The 11377-nt window shown below is 35.5% G+C and overlaps 1 protein-coding gene across 1 annotated transcript; it reads right to left on the minus strand.

Moving 5' to 3' along the window:
• LOC107643568 (transcription factor TCP15) lies at positions 8685 to 11014 on the minus strand. The gene has a single exon (XM_016347249.2). The coding sequence runs from the start codon at positions 10480 to 10482 to the stop codon at positions 9124 to 9126; it is 1359 nt and encodes a 452-aa protein (XP_016202735.1). The 5' UTR covers positions 10483 to 11014; the 3' UTR covers positions 8685 to 9123.

The raw sequence follows: 11377 nt of genomic DNA on the forward strand, positions 1-11377 counted from the left end.
TGAATATGGGCTACTGGAGACGGATGGTCAACTTAGAGCTCTTTGTGGCATTAAGAGTAAGAGGAAGATGGCCAGTGGTAAGAATTGTCCTGCCAGGTTTATTATGGTTGGAAGCTTTAAGTTTAAACGCAAGGGTTGGTGTAGAGCTCAATTGAATGGGTCTAGGAAGCTGTTTGGTAGCTGCAGTGAGAATTCAAATTACTTATCACCCGGCTGGAAACATACAGATCCCGACAAAAATGGGTGTAAAAGCAAGGTTTGGGATCCTGGAATCTGCTCTAACAGTTGTCATCCCGGGAGCCTAAGAATCTGTTTGAAGCTTCTTAAGGGCTTTACATGCCTAGTTTGGGACCCCGGAGGTTACTGGAGATACAAACATTGGTGGAGATTCCTGGATGAATTCAAGCACAGGCCACCATAACAGGAAGCTCACCAAATGTCCAACTTAAGGACTTTAACTAAAAGTGCTAGGTGGGAGACAACCCACCATGGTATGATCGTTCCTTTTTCATTTTTATTTAGTTTTATTTGTTTTCGAGTTTTATTTTATTTTATTATATTGAACTTGGAGTTTTGCATCACATTCATATTAACACTACATTCTGCATTTTTTTTTCAGATTAAAAAAAAAAAGCACGCACGCGATGCGGCAATGTCACTGACGCGTCCGCGTCGCCAGTGCATTGAAAAGAAAAAAATCGAACAGAGAGTCACGCGATAGCGTGGCTGGAGGCGTGCCTTTAGCATAATTTGACCCCATGCGACCGCATCGCTGACGCGTCCGCGTCAGGTGGGAACATTGGCCTCCCACGCGACCGCGTCACCCACGCGGCCGCGTGACCTGAAAATCGACGTCGAAAGGGTGTATGGCCGAAAGTTGAGCTGGAATTGGGCTGGACTCGTGCTAGAGGCACCATCCCTACCACGCAAACGCGTGCCCCACGCGTCCGCGTCATATTGGAAAAAAAGGCCATCCACGCGATCGCGTTAACCACGCGACCGCGTCACCTAGATTTTTGGCAAAAATACATTTCAAACAGAGAGTTGTGCGAATGCAAGGCTGCACTCGCACCAATCGCACAAATCATGCCACGCGATCGCATGACCCACGCGTCCGCGTCACCTAACCTTATCGCGCACCACGCGACTACGTCACTCACGCGTCCGCGTCGCCAGCGTCGCACAACCTATCCAGATTAGTGCCAATTATCTTATTTTTCTTTTCTAATCCTAATTTCTTCTATCTTTTCTTCTTTCTTTCTTACTTTATGTCTTTCCTTTCTCATTCTTCTTATCTTTTATTTTATTATACTTAATTTATTTGCATATTTCATTCATTGCATCTTAATTTTGTGCATATTTTTATTTTCTTTCCTAAAATTAATTTTTCTTTCTTTGGTGTTAAAAATTCTCATTCAACTGTTGCATCTTTTCTTGAATTTACTTTGGTGCTTAGTAACTTGTTTTCCACTGTGGGATGATATTACTTATCTGCCAATGCCAATCTTTTATGATACTTGCACTTCATTTGCATTGACATGAACTTATATTAATATTTTCATTACCCACACTCCTCCCCTTTGTTGCAAATTTTGCACCACTAGTATGCCATGTGCTTCTATTGTTTTCTCACGCATATGTTGAAGCTTCCATGTAAATGAGAACCTTTTCATTTGGCATTAACCCACCCATACTTCATTTATTTTCTTATCTTTATTACTGGGTTACTTTTTCTTCCCTTTTTCTTTCAGGATGGCCACCCGGAAGGGAACCGGAAGACGTTTGCATGGGGAGACAGACAAGTCCATCTGCAAAATCTTGAAGAAAAGCATCAGTTGGAGCAACCCGTCCACCTGCACATCTCAGCATGCACCGAGGACGGTGCAATCTTTAAGTGTGGGGAGGTCGATACCGATCTCCATGGGTTAGTTATTTCCTGACTCAACACCAAAATTTTTATTTTATTTGTTTGTTCATTGTTGCATTTGCATGTTTGATTACATATTTGTTTAATTTTGTGCATATTTTACCACTTGGTTGAAATAATATTTTCTTTTTCAAGAAACCTTTTAGAGCATTTCACTAATTTGAATAAAATTTAATGTTACACTTTTTTGAAGAGATATTATACTGGAACATGGTTTAGAGCTCGAACATACAAAACCAGTGAGATTTTTGAGCCTATTTGAATTGGTTGCATTTTACCAACCAATATTTTATTTTTGGTGTGTGTTTTTCTCTCTAAAATTGTGATCTTTGTCTTGCTTAATTCTATATTTCCATGGTTTGATGTATACATGCACTTATATGATTGAGGCCTTTGTTTCACTGAGCTTACGTACCCATATGGCCTTACCTTTCATTATCCTTTGCAAACCAATTTGAGCCTCTTTTACCCCTTTTATTCTTTATTTTAGCTCATCACTAACTCTAAGCGGAAAACAATAATGTCCTTAATTTGAATCCTTGGTTAGCTTAGACTAGTGAGGGTGCTTATGATTTAAGTTATACACTTCCAGTGAGGGTTCGATGCTCAATTCTTTGTTCCCGGCTTTCACAAGCTATTTTCTTTTACAAGTCTATTTGTACTTCATTTTTATGAGTTGAATTAGTGAAATCCAGTTCATATTTGTTCTTAAAAGATTTGTTTACTTTTAACTAAGTAGGAAAAATCATTCTGCATGTAGTTACATTCGTAGGTTGCATTGCATACTCTCTATCATTCCTCTTCACTTCTTTTTAGCTTCTCTTGAGCTTAGCATGAGGACATGCTATTGTTTAAGTGTGGGGAGGTTGATAAACCACTATTTTATGGTTTATCTTGTGCTCAATTGAGTGGTTTTTATCTACTCTTTACCCACTTATTTATACTATTTGCATGGTTTTATATTTGCCTTCCTAATTATGTGCTTTAATGGAAAACATGTTTCTTTGGACTTATCTTTGCTAATATTAATCCTCTCTTATTACCAATATATGCCTTGATATGTGTGTTAAGTACTTTCAGAGATTACAGGGAAGGAAAGGCTCAGAGGATGAAAAGGAAGCATGCAAAGTTGGAAGGAATACAAGAAGTTGAAGGAACTGCAAAGCTGTCAGCCTGACCCTCTCGCACTCAAACGGCTGTAACTTTAGCTACAGAGATCCAAACGACGCGGTTCCAGTTGCGTTGGAATGCTAACGTCCGGAGCTTCAATTTGATATATAATATTTCATAGTTACCCTGACGCTAGGCGTCGCGACCGCGTGACCCAGGCGGCCGCGTCGCAGTGACAAAAATCAGCGTGTTCGAATTCGCAACCAGCAAATTCTGGGCTATTTCTGACCCAGTTTGAGGCCCAGAAAACACATATTAGAGGCTATAAAGTAGGGAAATACATCCATTCAAAAACAAGCTTTCATATTCACAATTTTAGGAGTAGATATAGTTTTTAGAGAGAGAGGTTCTCTCCTCTCTCTTAGGATTAGGATTTAAGATTTCTCTTAGTTTTAGGAGTGACTCTCAATCCCAGGTTCAATGTTCTTTTTATTTATTTTCTCAATTTAATTTATGAACATCTATGCCAGATTTAATTTCTTTTGTTAATGCAATTCGAGGTATTTTCAGATTTAAGATTGTTTTGCTTTATTTATATTGATGCTTTTAATTTAATTTAGATATTTTTCTCCCTTTTGGCTTTGGTCAAGTGATTGGTAGTACTTGAGTTATCAAACTCAGCAAGTGATTGAAATTGTCAGATTCTGCTTGAGCTAGGATTGCTCTAACACTAGTCTCTCCACAGGAGTTGACTAGGACTTGAGAATCAAGCAAATCAGTCCACTTAACCTTCCTTTGTTTAATAAAGGCTGACCAAGTGGGATTAAAACCTAATTCTCTTCACACCTGATAAGGATAACTAGGATAGGAATTCCAATTCTTATACCTTGTCAGGAGATTTTATTATTATTATTTTATTTTACTTGTCATATAGCATATTTCCTCCTTACTTCCAAAACCCCAATTTACAAACTCATAACCAATAATAAGAACATACCTCCCTGCAATTCCTTGAGAAGACGACCCGAGGTTTAAATACTCGGTTATCAATTTTAAAGGGGTTTGTTACTTGTGACAACCAAAACGTTTGTATGAAAAGACTTTTGAAGGTTTAGAAACTATACTTGCAACGAGGATTTATCCGCAAATTTCTAGACCACGCAAAAGTTCCTCTCATCAATATTGAAGAGTCATCACCTCCGTTGAAGACACTATTCTAGTTTGTTTTCTTTCTCCTTTATTATTCCATATTCTTAATTCTTGTTTAGAGTTACAATTGGATTGTTTTTAGAATTTATTAATACAAAGGATTACTTTTATTTTTAATTAATTTGTAGCTATTGTCTATCATGTCTCTTTTCTATTTCCTACTCCCAACAACGAAGATGGTATCCATGTTGATGGAGTAGACTCCCAACTTGACATGGGGGTTGATTAAAAGGAGACACTTGAGTTGGAATGCTCAAGTGATTAGTTAAATTGGAAGTTGTTGGCTAATTCTCTATTTACTAACGCTAGACCTTCCCAAGGGAGAGGACTAGGATTTGCGAATAAGAGTTAGCTCAATCACTTGACTTTCCTTTATTTAGTAAGGGTTAACTAAGTGAAAATAACAACCTCTTTATACTACACTTGAGAGAATTCCAACAAGGATGGAACTTCCAATTAATCATTTTCCCAGTCAAGACTTTTTAATTAGAATGTATAATTCTCTTTTAATTTACAATTATTTATTTTCTGTCATTCAACTCTCAAAATTCTCGAAAAACTCCTGATTAATAAGATAGCACCTTTTTTGTCAACTCGTTGGGAGACGACCTGGGATTCATACTCCCAGTATTTTTATTCTAAGTTTTGTGACAACCTTTCTAAATTGATGAGCAAATTTTAGCTGGTTAAGAACTATACTCACAACGCTATTTCTATATTGAATTCTTAATTGGATGACTTCCACCACGCATCAATGTGATATGTAATTCGACCTAAAGACTATTTTTACATTTTATTAGAAAATTAAATCAATTTTTGTGCTTAATATCTTGATTAATTAATTTACAACTAATTAATAATGCTTGAAAAACTAAGAAACTAAAGAATTGGAAATCAGTTACTAAAGATTTGTCATGAATGATCTTTGCAAACTTCAAGATAAGTAAACAAGGTTTAATTTCTCTAGAAGCATAAACATCTCCAAAATTCTTGACTCTCACCATCACTGTCTTCTCCCAAATCAGCATTCAAGTTCTCTGTCCATAAGCATTCAAACATTCAAATATTCAAGTTCTAAAGCTCTTAATCTTGTCTTCTTCAATCCATATTCTTTTAATCTAATTAGGTATTTAATATAATATTTGCTTGCTCAATCCTTTAAAATTTGTGAGAACGATATCCACTTCCAGTGATATTATTTGAGCAATCCAGTGCACTACTTGCTGATATCCATAAGCTTCAATTTTCGCTCATCACTTTATTCCTTAATCAAATGTACTGGATAAATATTTACTCTATTGTTAATAAAAGTTTTTTTATTAAGTTATCATAAAACATATTTTTAAATGAATATTTTTTAACAATTGCTAACACAATTATTAATTGTTAATAATATTATTAAAAATATAATTATTTATATAATTTTTTATTAGTTTTAATTTTAAAAATAAATTATATGATATACTGTTAAAAAAAACAGCCAATATTTTGAGATTATCAGTATGGTCAAGCGATCAACATAAACACGTGTTAATAGTTTTGCGATGAATTTGGAAAATCTGCAATTTCTGTAGGAAAAAGCATCTATACCCTGATGAAACCCACCTTCTTAAGTTGTATGAATACATACTAGCTAGCTAGCAATAGTTGATGATAATTTATGTACTATTTCGTACAAGGCTTACGCACATGGTTAATCATCGCTGACCTTCTTCTTCCTCCTCTCTCTAATTTTATTTATTTATTTATTTTTTCCGTTGAGATTCATTGTTTACTTAACAAGGTCCCCAGTCTAACATACCTATATATATAGGTCCTTACCTACCCTATGTAAGTACTGCGCCATGCACTGTTTATTATTACTAATGCCTAATGCATGGACGTGCATACAAATTTCTGTCTATATTCCATAATATAATATTGGACTCCAGTAATATATTAATATAAAGCATTCATAACTCCCTGATATAATCATCTTTATATAATTTTGGAATGATGCGATTTCAAGATCATAAAATATGGGTATTTATTTTTCAATAAATCAATGAGAGACTAAAAAACACAGTCGATATTTCTTTCATAAAAAAACTGAGTAAGAAGAATTACTGTGTTAGAGAGAGAGTTATGATAAATTCAATTGTAACATATAGTAGATGTGGAAACAAAACATGACTACCTAGTCTTCCGAAAATATTTTTTCTTAATTTTGGATACCAAATGAATAAATGAAGTTGAGAAATTGAGTTGATAAATAACTAATTTTCCTGACGATGCATTGAAGAATTTCGAAAGATGAAATGCATGTGACCCATACTTCAATAGTTCAATGTAAGTGAAGTCATTAGTCTATACCAAGAACATAACCTTCTCAATTGATATGGTGATGATGATTCGTTTGTTTATGCAAATTTGAAGTAGTACAATTACCGTTCGAATAGGTTCAAACAATTTTATACCTTTAAGTCTAAACTCATTAAATATATAAGGGCTCCATTTTCTTATAAAATTCAAATCTTTTAAGTTGTTGTGACAACTTACAAGAAAAAGCTAACAAACAAAGAAGGATGTAGTTGTCAATTAACAAGAGAACAAAAGAGATTTTTTTTTTTCTTTTCTTTTCCATTGTCGACATTTAAAATAAAGAAACATAAAGCTAGCTGCAGGATAAGAGATTTGAATCTCTTCATTTGTATTTGCAAAATACACTACATGGCAAACTGTCACTCAACATAATATTGACATTTTTATAATAGTTAGTCACGGTCTAAAAACAAAATTATATAAAGGAGTATAACGATTTTTAAATTATGAGTTTAGAATAAAAGAGCTCATCTATGCTGTACCATTTAATGCCTGCCACATCAACCATATAGGTTATTATTGCTTTTTTGCTTTAGCAACGTTTTTAATTTTTTTTTTAATGAGGTGACACCCATAAAATATATACTAAAGTTTAATACAATTTCGTTAATAATTAAAAGAGTCTAGTTAATAAATATTTTTGAACTGCACTCTATACTAATTAATTGTTATTAATTAATAATTATTTAAATTTTATTTTTAAAAATATAAAAGTATTAATTATTAATTATAGTTATTTAAAATTAGTTGGTTAATAAGAGTTGTATACCTATATTTTTTTTAGTTTAATATTATGCTTAATATTATCCTAAACGTCTCCGACATTCCAGTCCACTAATAATTTTAGACTAGGATTTTTATATGCAAAGCCAAAAGACAAAGCAGAAAGAAGCTATAAACTGATGATTAAGTTATCCTATTACATGTCTTAAAAATTACCATATATACAACAAAATATTTCATCTTCTCCAAAATATTGATCTTTAATTTTTTAGTTATTTACATATTAATTAAGAAATTTAAAATGAAGAATTATTTACTAGAACAATTTTATTTAATAGTAGTTAAAGAATCAACAGAGAAGGACAAATATTTTAAGTAAAAGTTTCTATATAAAAATTATGAATCTGAGAGAGTCATTAGACAAATTTACTTTGCGACACAAAACCTACTTCTGGAATAGCTAGCTTGTTAATTTGTGAAAACAACTGTTCAGAATAATAGAAGCAAAGCGTACAAAATAGGTGATATGAAATGATGATGAATTCTTAGCCTAGAAGATCATATACATTTCTACCTATTCCACACATTGTACCAATAATGTAAATCAACAACTCTACCCAAGATTCCAACCTATATATGAGGGAAAAAAAAAAGAGAAACTAAACAATAATGTAACTAACCATTGTTCACCTAGTGACATTATGATTATATACATCAACTCGATCAGTAATAAATAATTTATTTAAACTTTTTTTTGAATTAAAAATAAAAGAAAAAGGAAAAACCAATTCAACAACTAACACAAATTCATCAAAAGGGGTAATGAATCAATGATGATTGTTATTATTTCAAGTATGTAGTGGGCACTTTATATATCCAAAGGCATCTACATGTTTACATGTACATACATAACATACATATAAACATATATTGGTCCCTAACTATAGCTACTATTGTATATAGTACACTTACATAATTCAAAAACTGCAGCAATAAGGGATGCATCATGCATGTGACAGTGGTTGCAGTACCTCACCAGAAAGCCACAGCATCTTCTTTATTTTCAACTCAACAATGCAGTAAAATAAATAAATAATTACACAAAATTCAATTCGTACGCTTAATAATTTCTTCCCGCAGTTATTATTGTTAATAATAGATCTTCACATTGAGTTGCTGAACCTACCCAGCAGATTTCCTTTAGAAGATGATGCTATAATTAATTAACGAGCACCACCATATATATATGGTAGCAATTTTTCTTTAATTATCATTATAATATAAAAGTAATAACCTCCATTTTAACAAAACATTACTAAAATTGAGGACATATATAGAAGTATAGTATACACTAAATTAAATTATGAGAGGTGATATATATACAGAAAGTTCTGTGGCAGCAGTGCTACACAAACAACAACTATATGTGATTAATTGATAAGAACTCGAACACACACACACACACACAAAAGTAGAATAATACAATAATAATATAAGTATATATAGTTTCTTCTCAAACCCTAATACGAGTTCAGCCAAAAATCACACCGAAATTGAATATTGAAACTCAACATATGTATAAAACGCAATCAAACTTGAGCCTGCATGTTTCTCTTGCAAATATTGGACGACATAACTTATATATATGTATTAAAAATATATTTTTGGAAACCATTAAGAGAAGCAAGTAAATTAATTAATAATAACAAAACAAAAATTAAGGGAGCTAGAATAATGATGAGGATGATGATGATCAAGATCATACACACATATGTGTGGAACTATTTAGATCCTCAAGAATGTTGCTGTTGACTTGTTGTTTCATGCCCATCATCTCCACCGTGATGTTGGTGGTTTCCAGTGCTCGCCGGAGACTCCGAAACGCCACTGCCATTGGCCGGAATCTGCCTATAGGCATTAAGTGCTGCAAGCATACCTAAATTATTGCTTTCACTCAGCATTGCTCCACCACCGCCGCTGCCGCCACCAACCATGGCGGAACCTAGTTGTCCACCAGGCATAAGAGACATTGGTGAACCAAAATTCATGAAATGAATCCCACCAACACCGCCAGGCATACCCCCTCTATAAACTCCACCACCACTCCCCAGTGACGGAATTGCCCAAATTTGATCATTATTACTACCGCCGCCGCCGCCACCACCATTCATGCCTTGGTGCCCAGTCACCATCCAAAACGTTGCGGGATTCGAAGCGTGGCTCGCCGGAACCGAACCCGCGGTACTTGATTGTAACAAGTAGTTTCCTGCTATCTGGTGTGAAACCGAAACCTCTTGTTCCATTCTTCTCTTTCTAGCCATGTTTCCGTCGCAATCACCGCCATCCAAATCAAGATTTCCACCACCACCAGCGGCGGCGGCGCCATCTTCACGAAGTTCTTGCTTTGCTTGGAGAACGGCATTCACGGTGCTAGGGTTGAAGTTCAATCCCATGGAATTAGAACAATTCTCCGATGAACCTGGAAACAACAACCTTCTAGAATCTTCCATCGTTGCTATGTTCATATTCATGTTCATGTTCATATTCATGCCCATGCTACGCTCCCAATTATCGCCAGCTCCGCCGCGGATCCTTCCGCCGCCGACAGCCGCCGCAACGGCGGCCGAAGAGAACGTGCTAGGATTGAAGTAGCTTCCTCTGAAGTAGTGTGACGGCGCCGAAACGGTAGACCCGGAACTTCGAAGTGAGATGTTGAGCGAGGTGAAGTTGGCGGGGATGGTGCCGGTGCCGGTTGCGGCGATCACCGCCGGCTCCGCTTGCTGTAGTAGCCACTCGATCGTCTCGCCGTCGGATTTGTGCCCTAACTCCCGCGTCAACTGGAACACGCGAGCGGCGCAGGCCGCTGGCATCCGGATCCGGCGGCCGCGGCCGTCCACCTTGGTGTGCCGGTCCTTGGTGGAGGTCCGCTTTGGCGGCGGCTTCTTGGTGCTATTCTGTTGTTGGTCCTGTAAAGTGACGGCGGTGCCTACTCCCTCACCGGGTTGTTCGGCCGCGGTGGAGCATGGCTGTTCCGCGACTGAGTCTTCGACGTCTTTAGTCTTCTCCAACAGCTGAAGAGGGAAATTAGGTCTGGTTCTGATTCCGTTTTGATGGTCATGGTGATGGTGATTATGATCAGCTTCCAATTCCATGATCTACTTTACTTTCTGCTTTTGAGTTCTGAGCATACAACCCAAGTTTCTTCAATTCTCTAACACTGTAACCGTTTTTTCTCTTCCTAGTCTCTAAGAAAAAAGAACCGATCCAAGTGAGGTTTTGTTGCTGAAAAATAAATATAATTAGATCTATTAATTTAATTAGTAATTAGTAATTAGGCGTTGTTGTATAGTTGTAGAAAGTATTTAGCGGGAGTAGTAGGGACTGGGGGGAGGAGTAGTGGGGTGGGGGTGGCACTTTGTGTGCTTGTGAAAGAGATGACCCGCAAGTAGGATGTGTAAGTGGGCTATAGCCAGCAAATTGGCTTCTGTTGTTTGTGTGTTGCGTTTTGTGGAGCATAGCCTGCTATTCCTTTGAGATGGGAGATTGATGAACGAATGAATGACTTGTTTGCTTGTTTCTCTTTCTCAAGAGAGAGAGAGAGAGAGAGGATAAGGGGGAGAGGAAGGAGGGCAAGCTTTAAGCAACAAAATTAATGAGTGAGAGAATAATAATAGTAGAAGGCCTCATCTGCTCACAGTAATTTTTTTCCGCCAAAAAGACCACACGTTTTCTCTTTTCTTTTTATTTACTGGAAGGAATCATTTCGGTCTTCACTAATTTTATGTCTCTTTCAGTCTTTCCTTCTTTTCAACTCTCTCTCTCTCTCTCTCTAAAATACGTGTTTTTGTTATATTTTTTTATAAATATTGAACTAATTTTATCTTTTATTTCTAAATAAATGTAAAAAGTTTAAAAACTAATAAATATCATACAATATATTAAACTTTTCGATTTTTTATTTTAGCTGTACAATTTTTTACAAAAATAATATGTATAAAAAAATAATTACTATATATTTATGTATAAATATAAATATTATTTTATAAC

This window comes from Arachis ipaensis, chromosome B05 (assembly GCF_000816755.2).
Source record: "Arachis ipaensis cultivar K30076 chromosome B05, Araip1.1, whole genome shotgun sequence".
NCBI lineage: Eukaryota > Viridiplantae > Streptophyta > Magnoliopsida > Fabales > Fabaceae > Arachis > Arachis ipaensis.